The following is a 25,498-nucleotide window of genomic DNA, read 5'->3' as shown; positions in this document are numbered from 1 at the left end:
CGATGATCAGTTTCTTGTTTAATCTGTTCATGCGTACTGTGAAAATGTAAATCGACAAGGCAGCTTAGTCTCTCTCATTTTTCCCCAATGGGGTGTGTATATATATACAAGTCAATTCAATATATGATTTTACGTATTTTCCCCTCTTACTAAGAGTTGCTTCTCCCGCAAGTAACCATTAGAAGAAGTTTTTCATTCTCATTTGTTAAAAGCTTAGGAACAAGAAGATCCTTCTTTGTCGGAAATAAGAATCGATTACTCCAACCCAATGTCAAGCAATGTAATAATTGATGCATACATTACAGCATTTTCCGTATGAAATAATTTTTAAAAAAAATGATTATTATTCTTGTTTACGATACAAAATAGAATAGAATGAGAGAATACATCGCTTGTCAGAAGTCGGCAGAACCAGGTGTGCGAGGGAAAGGGATGACGTCTCTGATATTGTCAACGCCGGTGGCGAATTGAACCAATCTCTCAAACCCTAAACCGAACCCTGCGTGGGGAACTGAACCAAAGCGGCGGAGGTCGAGGTACCACCAGTAGCTGTCTTTGCTCAGGTTTAAAGCGTCGAGCCGAGCTTCCAAGCAGTCCAGCCTCTCCTCCCTTTGGCTCCCTCCTATCAACTCCCCTACCTTCAAAATTAACCCAACACACATATGATATGAGACATGATGATGATGATGACATGAAGTGAAGTGAGTTCTCTAGTTGACTTCTTTACCCGAGGCACCAACATATCCATGGCTGCAACTGTCTTCCCATCATCATTCTCCCTCATGTAGAACGCCTTTATCTCCTACAGTTTTTCATTTTTCATAATCAAGATTCAATGAAAATGCATCACAAAGAAAACTGAATTGGGATGGATTTCAGGGTGGCCTTGCCTTTGGGTAGTCTCTGATGATGACGGGTCGTCCCCCAAATGCTTCCTCCGTTATGTAGCGTTCATGCTCACTCTGTAGATCACACCCCCACTTCACCTGCCACAATGTATGTGTACACCACCATTATTTCAGATACCAAAATGGTAGGATTTGTCCAATGAAACCTGATGAAAGACCACTGAAGACACATGTCCTGATGTGACCATAACCCGCCCCATAAGATACCACGAACAGTTTAGTGTATAAAAGGAAACAAGAGTCGATACCGGGAATTCAAATTTCTTGTTTACTTTCAGAAGAAGCTCAATGGCATCGGTGTAGGTGAGCTGTATAAAGTCTTTCTCTGCAACATCCTTTGAAACAAAAAATAAGTTGCATTACATTAACTAATGCAAAACATGCATTTCCCCTTTTGCTCATCAGGAAAAAAAGAAAAGAAAAGATGATAGGCCAGAACAAGAATGCATACACTCAAGCGGTTAACGATCCCTTTCTCTATCCAAGTATTGAAGAAATCCATGTCTTCCTTGCAATTATCTAGAATGTGTCGAACCTATCAGAATCCAGAAAGACTGAGTCATCCACTAAAATAACAAAGGAACATGTTCAGTGAAAGAATATAGAAAGCGGAAGAGTACACGTACTACATACTGGAGATAGGCAGTAGCACAGGCCATGTCATCTTCCAGGTCCGCAAACGCAAGTTCTGGTTCAATCATCTTATACACATGGAACACAAAAATCTTCAGTCAACACACACAAAGCTTTTTGGTGGGTGAAGAGGGAGAAGAGAAGAATAAATCCCCACCCAGAATTCAGCTAAGTGCCTGGAAGTGTTGGAATTCTCAGCTCGAAATGTTGGACCAAATGTGTATACCTAAAAATGCATACAGGTGCACATATTCACACTTCACGAAGCAAAATATAGGCTCGAAAGTCACCCAAGGAAGATGTATTTACATCTGAAAGAGCAGTAGCGTATGTTTCTCCATTGAGTTGACCTGAGACAGTCAGGAAAGCTGGTTTCCCAAAGAAGTCCTGTGAAGGGAATCGGACATCAAATTGGGCAACTTGTTCTAGCTTTAACATTTCACCATTCTCACGATTAGTAAAACCCGAAAAGGGAAAAGGTATCGAGATGTAACACACCTTTGACCAATCGATCAACCCTTCCTTTGTTTTCGGAATTGTGTCAACAGATGAATCTGTGGTCTCATTGCAGCTTGGTATCTAAGAATTGAAACAAAACCAAGTTGTAATTTTACCAAACTTTTTCAAACATAAAAATCTTGAGCCAATGGTTTCTTAAAACTATTATGATATTTGGAGCTTAAGTTCTTACCAGAGTTGTGACACAGAACTGCTCTCCTGCTCCTTCACAGTCTGAAGCTGTGATAATCGGACTTGACACCCAGATGAACCCGTTTTCTTGAAAGAAATTGTGCGTAGCGAATGCCAAAGCATTCCTCACTCTTGCAACCTGAAACCAGATACAAGAGTTTAAGAACACCGCATTTCCATTCAAATGTATCAAATAGTAAACACCTCAAACGCTCAGACAAGAGAAACAAAGAAGAGAAACTTGATGACACAAAAAGAATCTTAACGCTGCACATTGCTCTAGTAAACACAATATTTAGACAAAACGTACTTTCTCCATAAAGAATTAAGGCGTTCAGATATAAAAGTTACCGCCCCAAAAGTGTTTGTTCTTGGACGTAAATGAGCCTTGGTTCTCAAGAATTCTCTGCTAACTCGTTTCTTCTGAATTGGATACGAAGCATCGCATATGCCAATCTAGGAAAAAGTAGGGCACTGATGAAAGAATTCAAAGAAGCATAACTATGAATCATAACGAATCGAGTGCATTGAAAAGCAAGCGCATACCACAACAATCTTCTCGGCCTTTAGTTCCACCTTTTGTTTTGATCCCTGGCTAGCCACGAGAGTTCCTTGTACTGATATGGAAGCTCCGGTCAAGACCATACCGGATTCTACCTATTGTTCAGCTCATGAATACGGTAGAAACCGAGGATTAAAAATTATAAACCTTGCACACACATCAAATCACACATGAAAAATTGAAGAATTTTCAGCCCCCAAATGATAAGCTAACGAGTCTTTGAAGCAACAAAACTGAAGACTGAGAGAAACCCTTTACTACGGTCAATATGAGGCTCCTGGAGTATTAAAATCATTCAAAGGTGAATGAATTTACCTGATCATACCCTTCTGCATCCGAGTTCAAAACACATTGCATGTTTGAGAGGCATGAACCGTCATTTATCTGAAAAACAAGACAATAAATTGATTTAATGGCATCCGCCGAGTGAATCAAGGGTTCGAGGTTGAGGGATGCAAACACAGCAGCATTACCTCGATGAAGGTGACGCTGCTCTGAACCCGGAGAGTCCGCACCCAACCCATTACTCTCAGTGTCTGCCCGACCCGACCCAGTCCTTCGTCGGATCCCCCCTTTATGTCCGCAATCCTCAACTTCCTCCTAAATTCTCCAACTTTACTTTCCACTCTCCTCCCATCTCCGGAACTGAGAGACGCGCTGCATAAGCAACGCAGGCGAGCACTCGCCGAAGAACCTCCAAATAACGGGAGAAGCCGGCGAGGGAGAGAAGAAGGGCGCGTATTAAATTTGGGGAAGAAGGAGAGGAGCCGGAGAGTGGATAGTGGCGTCAAACGGAGAGAGGTCACCGGCAAAAACGCCGCCGCCATTTGGAAGCTCTGTCTCGGTTAGAAATTTCCGGATTGAGGACGCTGCGCCTCACCACAATATTTAATTGGGAAATTAGAAAGAAAAAACCTAAGCTTCGCAATTATCCTAAAAGCAAAATTCGAATTCCTTATTTTTTTTACCCTACCTGCTTAAAATTTTCATCTAATAAAAATTTACATATCATCATTTTCTATTTCAAAAATTAAATATTTCTAAAAATCAATAAATATTTAAATAAACTAAAAGGTAAATATCAAAATAAAATAAAAAAATACACATACATGTATGTTGCGGGATAAATTCAGTGTTTAGGATTTATTTGGTAAAAAAAAAAGTTTATGTTTTATTGGTACAAAATTGAAAAGTCGGGACATTTTTTTTTTCTAATTTCTTATTTATAATTTTTCTAACATTTACCACCCAAAACTTGCACTGTTCTTTTAATGCTACGGGTACAAAAAAAACTTGCACCAGTTCGTATGTATTTTAACGATCTAAGTTGAAGGAATTCCGACAAAAAGGGGCCCGGCGAACCAGTTCAGCCGATGCAGGCATTGCTCATGTTTTGTCTCCGTCTGCTCTTCCGTTTTTTCGTCAAATTTGTGTAAAAGGGCATCTGCGAAATCTGATCTTGACATCATCCATCATCTAGTTTGTATCCTCATGCCAACGTAAATGGATTCAAGAAACCGAACCTTGAATGTGCAGGTTTAATGTTTATCACTGGAAATATTTTTTTACACAGAGATGTGATCCTGAGCTTCTTGACGCGAACGAACTTTTCGGGTTTTGTCTGAGCAAAACCCGCAACACCGGCAGCCGACCCACACGGTGGTGCTGGAAGAGATTTCTACACGGCAACCGCCTGATCGCATCCCCCATCAAGAAAATGTTCGAGGAGCTTCGCATCGATTTCCTCAAGAAGTCCATCTCAGCCAAATCATGGCCGAGATTCCCGTCATGATATTAGATAGATTTTCTCAAGGGCCACGCTTTAACGAATCGTGAAAAAACAGATGCAGTGGCATGACCCTCACATCTTTTTGCAATCTGAGACAGATTATTGAATATATGTATGTACCTTTCCTCCAAATGCTCCTGCAAAAAAACAACGTAGGATATCAGGGAACTTTGATACTGATGCAAGTCCCTCGTCATAGCTTAGGTAAAGAATTTCCAGATCCAAGAGCTGCTTCATACGATGCTAGACAACCGATATCCTGAGACAACGGCTCCTGGTTCCTGCTGTAGCTTGGGTCAAGCATTTCCGGGTCCTGCATGGACAAATCATAGTCTCTTCAACCTCGATCGAAAAGTTCAACTCAAACAAAAAGAATGTTTCATTTATATAAAAATCCCCAATTTCATCGACCGCTTCACCACACGAATCCGATTGAATTCGACCTCTTTCCGTCGATTCGGTTTCACCAGAAAGAATCGCTGGAGATTCTATTCGGCCGTATCTCCAGCGAATCTCGTCACGGCGGCGACGACAATAACGGAGATGACGATGCTCTGCCTGATAATGATCATAAATCTGGTAGGGGAAGAAAACTTTAGGGTTCATAATGTTCGGTCCGAATTCTAAATTTTGGTCCTGGGTGCTTGCAAAGTTTAAAATTTGATTCGGTGTGTTTGTGTGTGTATTATTTTATTTAGTAATAGTGAAACGGTATATTATTCGTGTAAGGGGTTTAAAAATTCAAAATGTATAATGCTAATTTAATTTTCCATTTCTCTGTTGGTGAGAGAAAAGGAAAGATCCAACGGTTAGAATCAGAGTTAGAGAGTTTACAATTATTTCAAAATAGTTTCCATTTCTCTTCCTAATTAATTATATATATATAATGGGACGAGGGGATTGTTGTGATCACTCCACAGACTTGTCTTCTCCGCTCTCTCACCGATTCTCTCTCTCTCTCTCTCTTTCTATCGATCGCCATGAATCCTGTGCTTGAGCAGGTCAACCAATGGTTGATTCCGGCTGTAACGATCTTCTCAATCATTTACTCATGTTGCTTCTACTACTGTTTCTACTACGGGTGCAGCTGCATCGAGGAATCCGACCACATGGACATCGAGACCGCCGATCAAATCGCGGCCAGACGACAGCGAGTTTCACGCATCATTGAGATGGTTAATCGCAACGCCGCATTATCATCATCCGGACTTGCTTTTGCTCCTCCAGCTTCGTTTGACATCGAGATGGCTCTTCCTCCGAGACGGCTCTCTGCTCCGCCATACCCAGAAGTGGCCATCACTCCGAAGATGATCCACGAGTTCAAGGACGTCATGGTGAGAGGAGAAGATGATGAAGGAGGAGCCAACAAGACTTGTTGCCCCATCTGTCTCGAAGTCTATATGCCTGAGGATAAGGTTGTCTGTCTATCCAAATGCCATCATCTTTTCCATCCTGCCTGCATTGATCGCTGGCTCCGAAAGAACCCGACTTGCCCTAATTGCCGCAGCTCTGTCAGCGGCAAAGCCTGGTGCGTTATTAAGAAGGATGCCGAGATCGATGATAATGATAACGTCGAAGGAGTCACGGACGAGAATCCTGTCGTTGTCGTCGTCGAAGACGTTGCGGAACAAGGCATGGCCGAGAATCCGGTCGTCGTCGTCGTCGATGCTGCGGAACAAGTTTGAGATTGGGTTCGATGATCAGTTTCTTGTTTAATCTGTTCATGCGTACTGTGAAAATGTAAATCGACAAGGCAGCTTAGTCTCTCTCATTTTTCCCCAATGGGGTGTGTATATATATACAAGTCAATTCAATATATGATTTTACGTATTTTCCCCTCTTACTAAGAGTTGCTTCTCCTGCAAGTAACCATCAGATAAAAGGCAAAAAGGCTCTAAATCCAATCAAATGCAATTCAGGAAAAACAGATTCCTAGGGTCTTAATTGCGACAAATGAGTTTGTGCATTTTTGAAATGGTAGAGAGAGAAAGTAGAGAAAAAACAGAGTGTGGGAATTTTCTGTGTATTTCAAAATTCAAAAGGACTCGAGTACTTATACAATCGTAAATGTAAAACCAGAACTAACAAACTTGAACCAACGCACTAAACCGGAAACAGAAAAATAACCAATCATCAAACCGAAATCAACCTAAAGACGGGAGTCTTCAATACTCCCCCTCAAGATGGAGAATACAAGGATTGTATTCCCATCTTGACAAGTAGAAACTCGGTTTGATCAGCAGACAAAGGTTTTGTCAGCAAGTCCGCCACCTGTTCTGCAGAAGAAACATGAATTGGCTGAAGAAAACCAAGCTTGATCTTCTCTCGAACAAGATGACAGTCCAGCTCTATATGTTTAGTACGCTCATGGTATACCGGGTTGTTGGCAATATGTATTGCAGACTGGGAATCACAGAAAAGCTTAACCGGCAAACCGAAATCAACCCCAACATCACGTAACAGTGACGAAATCCAGACAAGTTCACATGTTGTTTGAGCCATTGCGCGATACTCAGACTCAGCACTACTCCGTGAAATGGTAACTTGCTTTTTGGATTTCCACGACACTAAACAGCTGCCCAAGAAGACGCAAAACCCTGTGACGGATCTTCGAGAGTCCGGACACGAGGCCCAGTCCGCATCAGTGTATCCCGACAATGTCATATCAGAATCAGCCGGATAAAACAATCCTTGAGCAGGGGACATCTTTAAGTATCGTAAAACACGATGAGCAGCTTGAATATGGTCAGATCTTGGAGCTGCCATAAACTGAGATAACTTGTTAACAGAAAAAGATATATCATGTCGAGTCACTGACAGATATATCAATTTTCCAACAAGGCGACGAAACAGAGTAGCATCAGGTAACAACTCTCCAGATTCTTTGCTGAGTTTCAACCTCGTATCCATTGGAGTTCGAGCAGGCTTGCAACCCAACATACCAAAATCCTCCAAAAGCTCCAATGTATACTTATGTTGACATATAGAAATGTCTGTCTTGGACCGAGCCACTTCAATTCCCAAAAAGTATCGAAGCTGTCCAAGATCCTTGACATGAAACTGAGAATGTAAAGTATCCTTGAACTGCTGTATAAGAAGCTGATCATTCCCTGTAACCAGTATATCATCAACATATACCAATCCAAGAACAATAGCAGAACCTTGCCTTTTGACAAATAGAGAATTGTCCGCATGAGACTGAACATATCCAGCATCCACCAACACTTTAGTCAGCTTTTGATTCCACTGTCTTGAAGCTTGCTTCAACCCATAGAGAGACTTCTGAAGCTTACAAACAGAATCAGAATCGACAGTCTCCCCCTTAAGTAAAGAATACCCCTGTGGCAAAGTCATATATATTTCTTCTTCCAAATCTCCATTAAGAAAAGCATTTGAAACATCCATCTGATCCAAGATCCAATTATTCACAGAAGCTAAAGCTAACAAGACACGAACAGTTGTTAGTTTAGCCACTGGACTAAAAGTGTCACCATAATCCACTCCTTCAATTTGTGTGTAACCCTTTGCTACCAATCTTGCTTTATGTCTCTCAATACTACCATCAGGATTATACTTTGTTTTATAGACCCATTTACATCCTACAGGATGTTTCCCAGGTGGTAATTGACAGATTGTCCAGGTTTCAGTCCGGCACAAAGCATCCAACTCTAGTTTCATTGCATCTCTCCAATGTGCTAACTTAACAGCTTTAGAATAACAAGAAGGTTCAGGTTCTGTGGTTATGGACAAGGCAAAGGTCTTATAAGTGGGGCTAAGTTTGTCATAAGTGAGGAATTGAGAAAGAAGATATGGTGTATTTGAAGAGGTTAAGGGAGGGACAAAATGTGTCAAGTGGTAACAACGATAATTGGACAAATACGATGGGCGTTTAGCCAATCTACGTGGTCTGTCTCTGTCTTCTATCATACCATCTGTTCCAGAATCTTGTTCTAAAGAACCTTGTAAATCATCTGTAGAAACAGAAGGATGACTAACCAAAGGAATATCTGGCAATGTAAAAGAAGAAGGATGCTCAAAATAGTATGGAGATATAGTTTGAGCAGGACTAACAGAAGCATCAGAAGAAGCTGATGAAGAAGGCACATTGATAAATGGGAAAACATTTTCATGAAACACAACATTTCGAGTTACTGAAATTTGATGTGATTCTAAACAGAGTACAAGATATCCTTTAACTCCAGGTGGATAACCAATAAACACACATGGCTTGGCTCTAGGACTGAATTTGTGTCGATCTTTGACTAAAGAAGATGCATAACAAAGGCAACCAAAAACTCTAAGATTTGAATAATCAGGTTGCTTTGTAGTCAAAACTTCATAAGGACTTTTATTTTCTAAAACAATTGTTGGCAAACGATTTATCAAATACACAGCAGCCAAAACACAATGCCCCCAATAAGGTAGAGGAATATGAGATTGAAACATCAAAGATCGAGCAACATTCAAGATGTGCTGATGTTTTCTTTCCACTACAGAATTTTGTTCAGGTGTGTATGGGCAGGAAAAGAAATGAGTTATGCCTTTTGAATCTAAAAGTTCAGAAAAACGCAGTTCTGGGGCATTGTCGGACCTAATGGACTTGACAGTAGTCGAAAATTGATTCTCAACCAAATTCAGAAAACCAGAAAACTTTGTTGAAACATCAGATTTTTGCCTTAAAAGATAGAGCCAAGTCACACGAGTACAATCATCCACTATTGTTAAAAAATACTTGTATCCATCTATTGTAGGTGTAACAAATGGTCCCCAAACATCAACGTGTATCAAATGAAAAGGAACAGAAGACAAATTGCCAGATGAATGAAAAGGGAGATGTTTCTGTTTTGCAAGAGGACAAATTGGACAGTGAGAAGAAGACTGATCCACGTTTGAAAAGACAAGTTGAGACGAGTTGCCTAAAGCCTTGACTTTGAGAAATGATGGATGACCGAGCCTCTGATGCCAAATATCAACAGAGGCTGAAGAAACTGCAGTGCAGAGAGAAGAAGGAAGGCTATTTTTTACTGTAGAAGTGCGCTGCATTTCCAAAAAATAGAGATTATTCTTTTGCTCACCCGTTCCAATCATCAATCCCCGAGTAGGGTCCTGAATCATGTAATTAGAATGAGTAAAAGTGACAGAATAAGGAGTAGAGTTAGTCAAGGCACTCACACTAAGAAGATTATAACAAAAAGACGGGACAAAAAGCACTGAATACAACGTGAGGAAAGAATTAAGAATAACAGTGCCTGATTGAACAACTGATAATGTTGCTCCATTAGGTAACGAAACCAGAACAGGAGGAACAGAGTGTATCTCAGAAAACAAAGACAAATCACTGCAGACATGACTACTCGCACCAGTGTCTAATATCCAAATCACTGTGGAATTTTTAAGGCTAGGTTCCAAAACAGAGAGTATCATGTGAGTATTTAAAAAGGTACCTGGTGATAGAGGCTTTGGGTTTATTGAAGGAGAAGCTGTCAAGTTTACATCATTGAAAGAGTTGCGCAGTCCCTGTAGTTGAGAAGCAAATTGTGCTAGGATTGCCTCAGCCTTATCATCAAAGGATGTCTTAGAAGAGTCCATCTCAGGTACAACATTCACCATATTCATATGAGCTGAAGGCCTATTCCCTTGAACAATCTTAGGTTTCTGCTAATTCTGGCGTCCTTGCCAGTTATTCTGTGAACCATAGCTATTTGAAGATTTGTTGCCTTGTGGTGGATATCCATGAATCTTGAAACACTTATCAACAGTGTGATTGTTCAACCCGCAATGAGTGCAATGTAGACGTGGTCTACCAGTATTGAAATTACCAGAAGGAGTGTAATTTCCTCGTGGTTTAGAAAACTGAGCTTGATTATTAACAGATGACTGGAAGGCAACTGAATCAATCGGTGAGGAGTAGAGTTGACGCTGCTGGTCATCATGTACAATCAGATTGTATGCCTCAGTCATATCAGGTAACGGATTCATGGAGATAATCTGGCGTCGAACTGGAGCAAAGGACTCATTGAGCCGCATAAGGAACTTCACAACATTTCGACGCTCATACAAAGCAATCCATCTATCATCAGCGTTACAAATACATCTACCACAAGTACAACTTGGAAAAGGCTCATAGTTCTTCAACTCTTCCCAAAGTGTGTTCAATTTAGTGAAATAACTGTCCAAATCTGAAGATCCTTGATATAAAATATCCAACTGATGTTGAACATTATATATCTTTGAAACATTCTTCTGTTTAAACCTTTTCTCTAAATGTTTCCAAATATCACTTGCATCATCAAAATACATTACTAAGGTCTTGATCTCAGGTGTAAGAGAGTTCGTAAGCCAGTTTGAAACCAAATCATTGCAGCGAGACCACGCACCTGAATCCGGATGGTTCGCAGCTGGTTTCGGAACAGTGCCAGTGACGAATCCAACCTTATTCTTCGGACTCAGAGCTTTTATCACAGATCTCGCCCAAATATTGTAGTTTCCTTCGCCATTTAACTTCTCAGTAACCAAAATCAAAGAAGAAGAATCTCCAGGATGAAGATAAAGAGGATTCGAGTAAGGATCGAGCTGTAAACGAGTTGAATGCAATGATTCTGCATCGAGTGATGCAGACGAGCGATCTTCAGTTTCCATTTCGAGTCGAAATCAAAGATAAAATCAAAGAAAAATCAAGGAGAAGCGTGAGAGATCGATGTTAGCTCTGATACCATTTTGAAATGGTAGAGAGAGAAAGTAGAGAAAAAACAGAGTGTGGGAATTTTCTGTGTATTTCAAAATTCAAAAGGACTCGAGTACTTATACAATCGTAAATGTAAAACCAGAACTAACAAACTTGAACCAACGCACTAAACCGGAAACAGAAAAATAACCAATCATCAAACCAAATTTCTGATTCTGCATTTCACTGAAACATCGGACTTTTTCAAGTCAACAACTCAAAAAGAGAGTAAAGGCCAAGTACATGGAGATCTCAACATTACACCAAAAAAAAAACATACACAGGAGCTTGTTATCAAAGGATCTGAAGGAGCCGTGCACAAGTTGCGGAACTGAGTATGAAGCTCCTTCGAAGGTTCGTCTTCGAGGGAGAAGAACCTAATAACCTCCTTACAGTCGGGGCAGAACTCAGCAACTGCACCATAGACGGACGGAGCCCAGTCATTTCTCCCTGTTTTGCTGAAGATGACTGTCTTCCTACAAACGAAAATGGCAAACTTCAAACTTAACTAACAGATAACTTCCAGATTAGATTTTTTTTTTTGTCGGTTAGATCCCAAAAATGGCATTTACATCTCAGATGTTCGTTCATTACATTTTCCGAAATATCCGGTGGTTTCGCTCCCTCCAAATTCCGTAAATAGCCACATGCGCAATAAGCTTTGCCAGAAGAAGCCTGCTTCTACTTCCAGATTACAATTTGTTGGAACCGAAGCAATCAAACACCGATGTGAATCAAAAATCAATCTTATCCAAATTCAGACCCCGCTTAAGATCTGACTAAGCCCTAAATTGAAGTATGGACAAGCAAAAGAACCAACCAAAGGGGACGCACATTTGCAGTAAGGATTCTAGGGTTGATCGCTAAATAATATTCACAGCATAAGAAGGGTACATGATCCATCCCACAAACAAAGGCTAAGTTTCCCAGGTCCGGAAACTATACAGTGCCCTAATTCGAAACAAAGCGTTGAGGAACTGCGCATCGACACTGTGTTTGTACAAACCACAATTGGCCCTGGAATCTCCACAAACAGTGATGTTACCACACGAAAAGCAAAAGGAGATCAAACATCCAAAACCCAGAAACCCTAAATTCGCCTCAACTTCCTCAATTTTTTAACACAGACCTACTTACTCTCGAACGAACGAGTCACGGAAGAAGCTTCTTCTTCGAAGGCGACGGACGCGGCGGCCGGTGCCTCTGATAATCCTCGCTGGCAGAAAAGTCGATGAAGAGACGCCCATTTATGTTCGATTCCAATTTGTATTGATTACTTCTCCTACCTTCCTTTTTCCACAACAGAAACTCGAGTGAATGACAAATTTATCACAAGCTCTTAAAAGAACTATATAACATGGACCACGCAACATGGACCACGCTCAGGTGATACTTTCCGAATTCACAAGTAACACTCAAAAAACTCTTTCATATATATCCGTACGACTTTTCTCTCTCATAACACTCTCTTTTTTCTTCATGTGTTTTTTTCCTTGTATTTTTCTTCCTACACATCATCCCTTTTTATACTCATCCTAAACTACTCCATTTCCCATGCATATTCAATACATTCAAAATTCTACAAACTTCTAGATTATTCCTTCCAAAACTTCTTGAAAATGGTATCATTGACTTTGAATACTTCAAGGTAATCAAGATTAAAATTCAACACTCCCTCCTAAACTTGATTCTCCCATGCCAAGCTGGTGACATAACTTCTCTTTTCTTCCATATTCCATTCTCCAACGACTCAACAAAGTTGATCGGTTCCTTATCTGCAAAAAGACAAAACAAAGTCTGATGTTGATTGAGATCATAGATCTCCTCCAAACTCTTCGTTCCTCTTGGTCCAATAGCGTTAGGACTATCTTCAGTTGATGAAGATACTCCCGAGCTAGATCCAACCTCAAAATGTGATTGTGGAGTTGGCGTCGAAACTTCTTGTTCAAGCTCCTCTTCTTGATCATTTTCTATCACAAAAGGATAGAAAGTAAACTTTTCTTTGTCATCCGAATTCCAATCCCATGCACTCTTTTCATCTATAATCACATCTCGACTGATTTTGATTTTCTTCTCGATGGGATCATACAATTTGTAAACTTGTGATTGTTGACTGTATCCCACAAAGATATTTCACACTACGATCATCAAGCTTCTTCCTTCGTTGTTCTGGGACATGAGCATATGCAAGACTACCAAATATCCTCAGATGAGATACATTTGGTTTGTATCCACTCCACACTTCTTGAGGTGTCCGATTCCACACACTCTTCGTCGGACATCGATTCAACAAATAAACCGCGCAATCAACGGCTTCAGCCCAAAACTCCTTGGGCAAGTTCTTGCTTTTCAACATACTTCTGACCATATCCAAGATGGTCCTATTCTTCCTCTCTGCGACACCATTCTGTTGTGGCGAATATGGAACAGTAAGCGGCCTTCGAATACCATTCTCATCACAAAACATCTTGAATTCCTTTGATGTAAACTCACCACCCCGATCTGATCTCAACGATTTAATTTCATAGCCACTTTGTCTTTCAACAAGAGCCTTGAATCTCTTGAATGCCGAAAACACCTCTGACTTCTCCTTCAAAAAATAAATCCATGTCTTTCTACTATAATCATCGATGAACAACAAGAAGTACCTGTTATTCCCGAAAGATAGCGGATCAAGAGGGCCACACACATCGGTGTGTATCAACTCAAGGATTTCCTTTGCTCTTGTCAATGACTCCTTTGGAAAACTTTGTCGATTTGCTTTCCCACCAAACAACCTTCACACGCTTGGTTTGGCCGATCAATGGGTGGTAAACCATTCACCATCCTCTTCGTCGACAACAATTTCAAACCCCCAAAATTAAGGTGACCAAGCCTTTGATGCCACAACCAAGTTTCATCTTCGGAACATGCTTTCAGGCATTTTCCTGCATCAGTTTGAATGTTTATCGGAAACATTCGGTTCTTAGCCATCGGAACACATGACAAAAGGTTCCCCTTTTCGTCTCTAAGATAAATACTTTGATCCCTGGATGAAATGTTATAACCTTTCTCAAGTAATTGACCAACACTCAGAATATTGGTTTTCATACCTGGCACATAGTACACGTTTGAGATGTACTGATGGCCCCCCTTCTTCAACTTGATCAAAACCTTGCCTTTGCCTTTGACGGAGATTTTGGATAGATCTCCGAAAGTAATGGTCCCCGTTACCGACTCGTCAATCTCCATGAACATATGACGGTAACCACACAAATGGTTACTAGCACCGGTATCAAGATACCAGAATTGCTTTCTTTCTCCATCCGGGCTATTTCGTGCTAGTAAAACAGTGTCTTCCACCTCCTTTTTCTCTTCCGCATAGTTGGCTTGCTCTTTTTCTTCATCCGGCCTGTCAAAACATTCATAAGAGAAATGGCCATAACGATGACATTTGTAGCACTCGACGTCACGTTTGTCTTGTCTTTGGATGTAACCTCCTCTACCACGATCTCTTGAAGAGCTTCTGGTTTTGATGCCACTGTTCTTCTTTATGTCTATGATCATGGCTTCGACCGCGTCCTCGACCATGACCACGACCGCGTCCACGACCACGGCCTCGACCTCTTTGATTCTGATCATCAAATGCCTTCTCATCGACATTTACATTCGCTTGAAGCGCATGCTCGGTCAGTTCTTTGTTTCACTTCTTAATCTTTTCTGCATGGACTTGTAGCTTACCAGTGAGCTCGTCCACCGTCATGTCATCGATGTCATTCGACTCCTCGATCGCAACCACGATGTGATCAAACTTCGGAGTGAGGGACCGAAGTATCTTCTCCACAATTCTACAAGATTTCATCTTTTCACCATTACTCGCAAGTTGGTTAGTCACAGCAATCACTCGAGAGATATAATCAAATACTTCTTCAGATTCTTTCATTTGCAATGCTTCAAACTCACCATGAAGAGATTGAAGTCTCACCTTCTTCACCTTATCGATACCTTTGAAGGAATTCGCCAAAGTATCCCAAGCCATCTTTGACGATGTGGCGTGTGCAATCTTCTCAAATATAGAATCATCCATGCTGAGTTGGATGAATGACAAGGCTCTTTGGTCTTTCACCTTTGCCTCCTTTGCCGCTTTCTTTTCGGCGGAAGTCGCCGTATCCAAACCCTCCGGTTCATGATACTCCTCTTCGATTGCATCCCACACGTCTTAGCCTCCAAGAAACGCCTTCATTTGGATACTCCACCTCTCATAATTCTCCTTCGTGAGCTTTGGAATCGAGAAAGATATACTCGAGCTGGCCATTACGAACCACCGCTTTGATACCACTTTGTTAGCTCTTAAAAGAACTATATAACATGGACCACGTTCAATGATACTTTCCGAATTCACAAGTAACACTCAAAAAACTCTTTCATATATATCCATACGACTTTTCTCTCTCACAACACTCTCTTTTTTCTTCACGTGTTTTTTTCCTTGTATTTTTCTTCCTACACATCACCCCTTTTTATACTCATCCTAAACTACTCCATTTCCCATGCATATTCAATACATTCAAAATTCTACAAACTTCTAGATTACTCCTTCCAAAACTTCTTGAAAATGATATCCTTGACTTTGAATACTTCTAGGTAATCAAGATTAAAATTCAACAATATATATGTATAATCTTGTTCTGTAATACAATAATGTAAGGTTTCGACCGGTGGTTCCAGAGGAGAAATGAAGAAGAAGATGCACATGTGCCAAGTCAAGAAGAGGCAAACTGGACTATGAATAAACAGAACAAGGTTGATCGAAAACCCTACTTCGGCGAGAATAGTGCCGAGAGGAGGAAGAAGACAGATGAGAAAAATAATTCTCTGTATATTTTATTATTTGTTCTGTACACAATAAATAGGAAATACATGTGTGCATGTTAAAGGAAATCTAGATATTATATACATAAATAATGGAAAGAATAGCTAAACAATAGGAAAGGTCAAGATATGAGACAATCACTATAATATTGATTTGCATGATTCAAGCTTACGTGAATGCAAGCTCTTGTCTCGGTCTTGACCGTTGCTAAGCTTTCCCAGACTTGTTGCTTCTTCGTCAAGATTCCCCCTCAAGCTTGGTTTGTGAAGATCCGCAACACCAAGCTTGACGAGAATATTTTCATGGTTTCTCACATTCGGTGCCTTGGTAAACAAGTCAGCTAGTTGATCTTCACTTCTAGTATATGGCGTAGCAATTATTCCTTGAGTGACTTTCTCTCGAATAAAATGGCAATCGATTTCGATGTGTTTAGTCCTCTCGTGGAATACTTGATTCGCCGCAATGTGGATAGCCGCTTGATTATCGCAGTGCAACGGGATGGCATAATCCGTGATTATACCGAGGTCCCCGAGAAGTCCTTTGAGCCAAACGAGTTCACTTGCTGCAGTGGCCATCGCTCTATACTCCGCCTCCGCGCTAGATCTCGCCACCACATTTTGTTTCTTACTTTTCCATGTCACCAAGTTTCCTCCAATAAAGGTACAATATCCCGAGGTTGACTTCCTATCTTGTTGATCTCCGGCCCAATCCGCATCGCAATATCCAACGATGTCAACTTGTTTATTCCGGCTCATCCAAATCCCTTTGCCGGGTGATCCCTTGAGATATTTGAGTATTCTTTCCACCATCTCCCAATGTCGAGTAGTAGGAGCATGCATGAATTGGCTCACCTGTCCCACTGCAAAGGACAAGTCAGGTCTAGTAATTGTGAGATATATAAGCTTACCTACAATTTTCCGATATCGTTCGGAGTCTTCAAGCGGTTCCCCCTCTCGTTGATACTTGTAGCTCACTTCTATGGGCGTCTTTGCCGGCTTAGCTCCCAATTTTCCTGCACTACCCAAAAGATCAAGTGTGTACTTTCGTTGGGATAAAAATAACCCATCATTTGATCGAGTTACTTCTATTCCTAGAAAGTACCTTAGTTCACCCAAATCCTTAATATCAAATGAGTTATGAAGCAAATATTTTGTTTTCACTATTCCTTGTGAATCATTCCCCGTGATAATTATATCATCTACGTAGACAAGTAGAACGATTATACCTTTTTCGCTCTGAGATGTGAAAAGAGAATGATCACTCTCACTTCGGCAAAAACCATGAGTTGTCAATGCATCATGAAGCTTAGCATACCATTGCCTCGGTGATTGTTTTAAGCCATATAGTGCCTTCTTGAGCTTGCATACTTTACTCTCCCCATGTGGTTTATGGAACCCCGGGGGCAAGGTCATATAAATCTCTTCCTCTAAGTCTCCTTGGAGAAAGGCATTCTTAACATCCATCTGCCAAAGTTCCCAATTCAAGTTAGTTGCAATAGAGTATTACTCTTACCGTGGGAAGTTTGGCCACCGGAGCGAATGTATCTGTATAGTCCTCTCCGTATGTTTGAATGTAGCCTTTAGCGACTAATCTGGCTTTGTAGCGTTCCACATCTCCATTACTCTTGTATTTGACTTTGTATATCCACCGACATCCCACCGGATTTTTGTTTGTTGGAAGATTGACTATTTCCCAAGTGCCGTTTCTTTCCAAAGCTTTTATTTCCTCTTGCATTGCCTCTCTCCATTCCTTCTTCTCGTTTGCTTCTTGGAAGGTTTGGGGTTCAAGTTCCTGATCTAACTTACTAAGAAAGACGCGATGATTAATAGGCAAATGAAGAATGGAGCAAAACTGTTGTATAGGGTGAGTTACCGCATATCCATTGAAGTTTTCTTTTAGTTTGTATGTCGGTTTTCTCGTCCGTGAGCTTCTGCGTAATGGTGTGGTGACTGGTCTTGATGTGGATCTACCTCTTGCGTCATCAGAAACCTGCGTTAATGGTGGAGGCGCATCTCCTTCCCAAGGTTCCACCGAAGATGGTTCTTCTTGCTCACCCGAGGAAAGTTGAGGATGAACCTCCTCGTTTGATGTCTTGTTCTCTAACCTGTCGGCAATGTTCACTTCAAGAGGGATTTCAGGGGTACCTGATTGCAGCACCTCATCATTTTTGAGCTGATGTGCAATGGGCATCGTCGGAGTAGCATACGGAGTTGTCGTAGTAGCTTCCACCTCAAGTAAGTTTCTTAATGTATTTGAATAGTTTGGTGTCGGGCTCACCATGTCTTCAAACTCTTTCCATTCTTTCTTTTCAAAATAACCAACGTCTTCCAAGAATTTAACATCCCTCGACACAAATAATTTCCTTGTTTCCGGTTGATAGCATTTGTATCCTTTCTTCTTGGTGGAATATCCGAGAAAAACACACTTGACGCTCTTTGGGTCCAACTTGTTTCTGTTATCCTCTGGAACAAATACATAGCACAAACAACCGAAAACTCTTAAAAAATCAAGGGAAGGTTGAGTGTCGTTGAGTACCTCAAAGGGAGATTTATCATTGAGAATCTTGGTGGGCAATCGGTTGATTAAATAGCAAGACGTCATAACCACGTCGCACCAAAACCGTTTAGGAACGTGATGATGAAACATCATAGCTCTCGCCACTTCCATAAGATGGCGGTTCTTCCTTTCCGCGACTCCATTTTGTTGTGGAGTATATGCACACGAGGATTGATGCTCAATGCCGTGCTTGGACATATAGTCTTGAAAACGAGCATTAATATACTCTCCCCCATTGTCCGAGCGAAGGCACTTGAGCTTGGCATCATATTGTGTGATGATATATGCATGAAACCTGGTAAAAGCATCAAACACATCTCCTTTTGATTTCAAAAGGGTTAGCCATGTATATTTCGACTTTTCGTCGATGAAAGTCACAAAATATTTATAATTTTCTCGAGAGGTACACGGTGCTGTCCACACATCCGAATGAACCAAATCAAAACAATTATTATAGATTGAGTTTGAACGAGGAAATACATTTCGACAATGTTTGCCTAAGATGCATGCCTCACAACTCTTATGATCAAATGCAACATTGGATAATAAAAGTTTTAAAGCTTGAAAATGTGGGTGACCTAGTCTAGCATGCCAAATGGAATTGAGAGCCGTTTCTTCAACTTCATATTTGCTATGTAAAAGATAAAGACCGTTAGCCGCTTTTCCATTTGCGATAATGCGTCCAGTCTTAATATCCTGAAAATACACTCCGTTAGGACCAAATATCGCTGTACAATCAAGGTCTTTAGCTGCTTTGTACACGGACAAAAGATTGTTAGTGAAGTTGGGAACATATAATGCATCCGTTTCCTTATCACATAACTTCAATTTTCCGATTCCTTTAATAGAGACATTATGACCATTTGCAACCGAGATCGAACCATGAGCATCTTTAATATTTGATAATAAAGCAGGATTATATATCATATGGTTAGTAGCACCCGAGTCAACAATTAAATCGTTACTAGCAAAGAGTGTGAGAGAAGAGTTACCAAAGTCTTTAGAGGCAATCATTTTTGAGATGTTGGATGTGAGGTTTTGGATCATGGCTGCCATGTCATTTTTCGTGACATATTCTGAACCTTGTAATGCATTGTGAGTGTTAATTGTGCTCCCTTCCTCCACGTTGACATTCTGAGTTTCACCTGCAAAACGAGCTTGCTCCGAGTGGGGATTAGAAGAAGCAAACCTGTGAGGCTTAAGATGCGGATGAAGAATCCAGCATTTATCCTTGGTATGTCCTTTTTTTCGGCAATGATCACATGTGTAAGTCCTTCTGTCCCCAAATGCTCTGTTTTGACCAGCTTTGGCAGCAATTTCGGATTGTCGCGGAGCAAGATGTGTCGCGGAATGGGCAAGCTCACTCGAACCGGTGAAAAGGGATTGTCCCCCTTCTTCTTTCTTTATTCGTGCACATACCTCAGTGAATGACGGAAGAGTGGTCTCTCGAAGGATCGATTGAATGAGATTTTTGTAGTTGCCACGGGTGATCCCTTGAGATATTTGAGTATTCTTTCCACCATCTCCCAATGTCGAGTAGTAGGAGCATGCATGAATTGGCTCACCTGTCCCACTGCAAAGGACAAGTCAGGTCTAGTAATTGTGAGATATATAAGCTTACCTACAATTTTCCGATATCGTTCGGAGTCTTCAAGCGGTTCCCCCTCTCGTTGATACTTGTAGCTCACTTCTATGGACGTCTTTGCCGGCTTAGCTCCCAATTTTCCTGCACTACCCAAAAGATCAAGTGTGTACTTTCGTTGGGATAAAAATAACCCATCATTTGATCGAGTTACTTCTATTCCTAGAAAGTACCTTAGTTCACCCAAATCCTTAATATCAAATGAGTTATGAAGCAAATATTTTGTTTTCACTATTCCTTGTGAATCATTCCCCGTGATAATTATATCATCTACGTAGACAAGTAGAACGATTATACCTTTTTCGCTCTGAGATGTGAAAAGAGAATGATCACTCTCACTTCGGCAAAAACCATGAGTTGTCAATGCATCATGAAGCTTAGCATACCATTGCCTCGGTGATTGTTTTAAGCCATATAGTGCCTTCTTGAGCTTGCATACTTTACTCTCCCCATGTGGTTTATGGAACCCCGGGGGCAAGGTCATATAAATCTCTTCCTCTAAGTCTCCTTGGAGAAAGGCATTCTTAACATCCATCTGCCAAAGTTCCCAATTCAAGTTAGTTGCAATAGAGTATTACTCTTACCGTGGGAAGTTTGGCCACCGGAGCGAATGTATCTGTATAGTCCTCTCCGTATGTTTGAATGTAGCCTTTAGCGACTAATCTGGCTTTGTAGCGTTCCACATCTCCATTACTCTTGTATTTGACTTTGTATATCCACCGACATCCCACCGGATTTTTGTTTGTTGGAAGATTGACTATTTCCCAAGTGCTGTTTCTTTCCAAGGCTTTTATTTCCTCTTGCATTGCCTCTCTCCATTCCTTCTTCTCGTTTGCTTCTTGGAAGGTTTGGGGTTCAAGTTCCTGATCTAACTTACTAAGAAAGACGCGATGATTAATAGGCAAATGAAGAATGGAGCAAAACTGTTGTATAGGGTGAGTTACCGCATATCCATTGAAGTTTTCTTTTAGTTTGTATGTCGGTTTTCTCGTCCGTGAGCTTCTGCGTAATGGTGTGGTGACTGGTCTTGATGTGGATCTACCTCTTGCGTCATCAGAAACCTGCGTTAATGGTGGAGGCGCATCTCCTTCCCAAGGTTCCACCGAAGATGGTTCTTCTTGCTCACCCGAGGAAAGTTGAGGATGAACCTCCTCGTTTGATGTCTCGTTCTCTAACCTGTCGGCAATGTTCACTTCAAGAGGGATTTCAGGGGTACCTGATTGCAGCACCTCATCATTTTCGAGCTGATGTGCAATGGGCATCGTCGGAGTAGCATACGGAGTTGTCGTAGTAGCTTCCACCTCAAGTAAGTTTCTTAATGTATTTGAATAGTTTGGTGTCGGGCTCACCATGTCTTCAAACTCTTTCCATTCTTTCTTTTCAAAATAACCAACGTCTTCCAAGAATTTAACATCCCTCGACACAAATAATTTCCTTGTTTCCGGTTGATAGCATTTGTATCCTTTCTTCTTGGTGGAATATCCGAGAAAAACACACTTGACGCTCTTTGGGTCCAACTTGTTTCTGTTATCCTCTGGAACAAATACATAGCACAAACAACCGAAAACTCTTAAAAAATCAAGGGAAGGTTGAGTGTCGTTGAGTACCTCAAAGGGAGATTTATCATTGAGAATCTTGGTGGGCAATCGGTTGATTAAATAGCAAGACGTCATAACCGCGTCGCACCAAAACCGTTTAGGAACGTGATGATGAAACATCATAGCTCTCGCCACTTCCATAAGATGGCGGTTCTTCCTTTCCGCGACTCCATTTTGTTGTGGAGTATATGCACACGAGGATTGATGCTCAATGCCGTGCTTGGACATATAGTCTTGAAAACGAGCATTAATATACTCTCCCCCATTGTCCGAGCGAAGGCACTTGAGCTTGGCATCATATTGTGTGATGATATATGCATGAAACCTGGTAAAAGCATCAAACACATCTCCTTTTGATTTCAAAAGGGTTAGCCATGTATATTTCGACTTTTCGTCGATGAAAGTCACAAAATATTTATAATTTTCTCGAGAGGTACACGGTGCTGTCCACACATCCGAATGAACCAAATCAAAACAATTATTATAGATTGAGTTTGAACGAGGAAATACATTTCGACAATGTTTGCCTAAGATGCATGCCTCACAACTCTTATGATCAAATGCAACATTGGATAATAAAAGTTTTAAAGCTTGAAAATGTGGGTGACCTAGTCTAGCATGCCAAATGGAATTGAGAGCCGTTTCTTCAACTTCATATTTGCTATGTAAAAGATAAAGACCGTTAGCCGCTTTTCCATTTGCGATAATGCGTCCAGTCTTAATATCCTGAAAATACACTCCTCACAACTCTTATGATCAAATGCAACATTGGATAATAAAAGTTTTAAAGCTTGAAAATGTGGGTGACCTAGTCTAGCATGCCAAATGGAATTGAGAGCCGTTTCTTCAACTTCATATTTGCTATGTAAAAGATAAAGACCGTTAGCCGCTTTTCCATTTGCGATAATGCGTCCAGTCTTAATATCCTGAAAATACACTCCGTTAGGACCAAATATCGCTGTACAATCAAGGTCTTTAGCTGCTTTGTACACGGACAAAAGATTGTTAGTGAAGTTGGGAACATATAATGCATCCGTTTCCTTATCACATAACTTCAATTTTCCGATTCCTTTAATAGAGACATTATGACCATTTGCAACCGAGATCGAACCATGAGCATCTTTAATATTTGATAATAAAGCAGGATTATATATCATATGGTTAGTAGCACCCGAGTCAACAATTAAATCGTTACTAGCAAAGAGTGTGAGAGAAGAGTTACCAAAGTCTTTAGAGGCAATCATTTTTGAGATGTTGGATGTGAGGTTTTGGATCATGGCTGCCATGTCATTTTTCGTGACATATTCTGAACCTTGTAATGCATTGTGAGTGTTAATTGTGCTCCCTTCCTCCACGTTGACATTCTGAGTTTCACCTGCAAAACGAGCTTGCTCCGAGTGGGGATTAGAAGAAGCAAACCTGTGAGGCTTAAGATGCGGATGAAGAATCCAGCATTTATCCTTGGTATGTCCTTTTTTTCGGCAATGATCACATGTGTAAGTCCGTCTGTCCCCAAATGCTCTGTTTTGACCAGCTTTGGCAGCAATTTCGGATTGTCGCGGAGCAAGATGTGTCGCAGAATGGGCAAGCTCACTCGAACCGGTGAAAAGGGATTGTCCCCCTTCTTCTTTCTTTATTCGTGCACATACCTCAGTGAATGACGGAAGAGTGGTCTCTCGAAGGATCGATTGAATGAGATTTTTGTAGTTGCCATTAAGTGCAGAGAGCAAGGCAAAGGTTTTGTCTTGTTCGTGATTTGCCTTCTCCTTTGTATCCGTCGGTGGTGGACGCAGCTCACAAAACTCGGACCAAAGGGCAGTGAATTCACCGAGAAGAACATTGAATGATTTCTCCTCCTGACGAAGAGAGTATATTCTTCGTTTGATTTCATAAATGCGGCTGACATTGGATGTATTCCCGAATACATCCTGCAACGTGTCCCACAACAGCTTGGCAGACTCTATGTGGTTGAAAGATGCCATTATGGTATTATCAAACGAGCTTTGTAAGACTGTGATAACGGTATGATCCTCCTGCAACCATTTGGAGTCCGTTTCGGAGAGCGGAGTGGTTGCAGATTCAGTGATGTCTTTGGCGGTGGTGATATGATTCCACCATCCTTTGCTTTTGAGAAACATCTTGGCCGATCTCGACCAGCTCATATAGTTATCGCCGTTTAGCATGACGGGAATCAAACGGACAGAAGAAGAATCCATGGTGTTGTTCTCGACAGATATGTCGGATAGATGTTGATGAAGGATTAGATAGTATGGTGGTTTGTGGATCGGTGTCGCTCTGATACCATATGAATAAACAGAACAAGGTTGATCGAAAACCCTACTTCGGCGAGAATAGTGCCGAGAGGAGGAAGAAAACAGATGAGAAAAATAATTCTCTGTATATTTTATTATTTGTTCTGTACACAATAAATAGGAAATACATGTGTGCATGTTAAAGGAAATCTAGATATTATATACATAAATAATGGAAAGAATAGCTAAACAATAGGAAAGGTCAAGATATGAGACAATCACTATAATATTGATTTGCATGATTCAAGCTTACGTGAATACAAGCTCCTGTCTCGGTCTTGACCGTTGCTAAGCTTTCCCAGACTTGTTGCTTCTTCGTCAAGATGGACAAGAAAGCTGTTTCACGCAATTCTCATTAGATACGGTCCGAGTTCACAAGGACAAGAATCTGGAATTGTGAATATGGATTTGCACTACAAAAAAACTGTGAAATTCCAACGGATTTTTCCAACGGATTAATCCGTTGCAAATTTTCCAACGGATTTCCAACGGGAATCCGTTGGAATAATTCCAACGCATTTCTAACGGATTTCCAACGGACGTCTAACGGATTCATCCGTTAGAAATCCGTTGGCAATTTCCAACGGCATATCAACGGATATTTGAGTTGGAAATTTTCCACGTATATTCCAACGGATTTCCGTTGGAAGTAACGTTTGACGAATTTCAACGGATTGCCGTTGAAATTATTCGAACGTTATGAAACGCGGTAATAATTCCGACGGATATCCGTTGGAAATAGTCGAACGTTATAACGTTCGAAATATTCCAACGGATATCCGTTGGAAAGTCTAACGGTAACGAAAATTGCAACGGATTTCCAACGGATATCCGTTGGAATGTTTCTCTATTTATAGCACTCGACCATAATTCGTCCAAACCACTCTCTAAATCACTCATATACTATTCTTTTACCAAAAATTCTCCTAAAAATGACATCTTCAACAAATCCGAATATTCGTTCGTCCCGACAGTGGATATACGAAAGAGTTGATTCGATTACAAAAGAGGTAACGCAAGAATTCATTAACGGTTTGGAACAGTTTATGAATTTTGCTTCTATGCAGCTATTTGGATGCACGCTAAATGGGTTTGGACGTACTCTAAACGTGATTTGGTGCACTCAAAACATGTTTAGACGAATTCTAACCATGTTCCGACGCACTCTAAAAGTGTTTTAATGCACTCTAAACATGTTTGGATGAACTCTAAACATGTTTAGATGAACTCTA

At 40.9% G+C, this 25,498-nt stretch overlaps 2 protein-coding genes across 2 annotated transcripts; one reads left to right on the top strand and one right to left on the bottom strand.

The window, feature by feature from the left end:
- Window positions 1-255: 255 nt before the first annotated feature.
- LOC104809571 (asparagine--tRNA ligase, chloroplastic/mitochondrial) lies at window positions 256-3,668 on the bottom strand. The gene is made up of 14 exons (XM_010535601.2): window positions 3,267-3,668; window positions 3,109-3,177; window positions 2,778-2,888; window positions 2,583-2,687; window positions 2,233-2,370; window positions 2,040-2,120; window positions 1,851-1,928; window positions 1,699-1,767; window positions 1,535-1,609; window positions 1,360-1,443; window positions 1,157-1,243; window positions 891-986; window positions 728-802; window positions 256-638 (listed from the first exon to the last, which is right to left on the bottom strand). The coding sequence occupies exons 1-14, from the start codon at window positions 3,618-3,620 to the stop codon at window positions 396-398; spliced, it is 1,665 nt and encodes a 554-aa protein (XP_010533903.1). The 5' UTR covers window positions 3,621-3,668; the 3' UTR covers window positions 256-395.
- Window positions 3,669-5,562: 1,894 nt separating this feature from the next.
- On the top strand, window positions 5,563-6,267 carry LOC104809679 (RING-H2 finger protein ATL68-like). Its single transcript, XM_010535723.1, has one exon. The coding sequence runs from the start codon at window positions 5,563-5,565 to the stop codon at window positions 6,265-6,267; it is 705 nt and encodes a 234-aa protein (XP_010534025.1).
- Window positions 6,268-25,498: the final 19,231 nt, after the last annotated feature.

This window comes from Tarenaya hassleriana, unplaced genomic scaffold (genome assembly GCF_000463585.1).
Source record: "Tarenaya hassleriana unplaced genomic scaffold, ASM46358v1 Cleome16, whole genome shotgun sequence".
Lineage (NCBI taxonomy): Eukaryota > Viridiplantae > Streptophyta > Magnoliopsida > Brassicales > Cleomaceae > Tarenaya > Tarenaya hassleriana.
Note: the sequence above shows the minus strand (reverse complement) of the source record. Positions and strands in the feature narration are given on the sequence as shown.

Excerpts from the sequence above, each read along its gene's own strand:
- LOC104809679 (XM_010535723.1), top strand. The coding sequence starts at position 5,563 with ATGAATCCTGTGCTTGAGCAGGTCAACCAATGGTTGATTCCGGCTGTA.
- LOC104809571 (XM_010535601.2), bottom strand. The coding sequence starts at position 3,620 with ATGGCGGCGGCGTTTTTGCCGGTGACCTCTCTCCGTTTGACGCCACTA. Across the intron at positions 3,178-3,266 it reads GCAGCGTCACCTTCATCGAG|ATAAATGACGGTTCATGCCT; the intron begins GTAATGCTGCTG and ends CTTGTTTTTCAG. Across the intron at positions 2,889-3,108 it reads ATGCAGAAGGGTATGATCAG|GTAGAATCCGGTATGGTCTT; the intron begins GTAAATTCATTC and ends GCTGAACAATAG.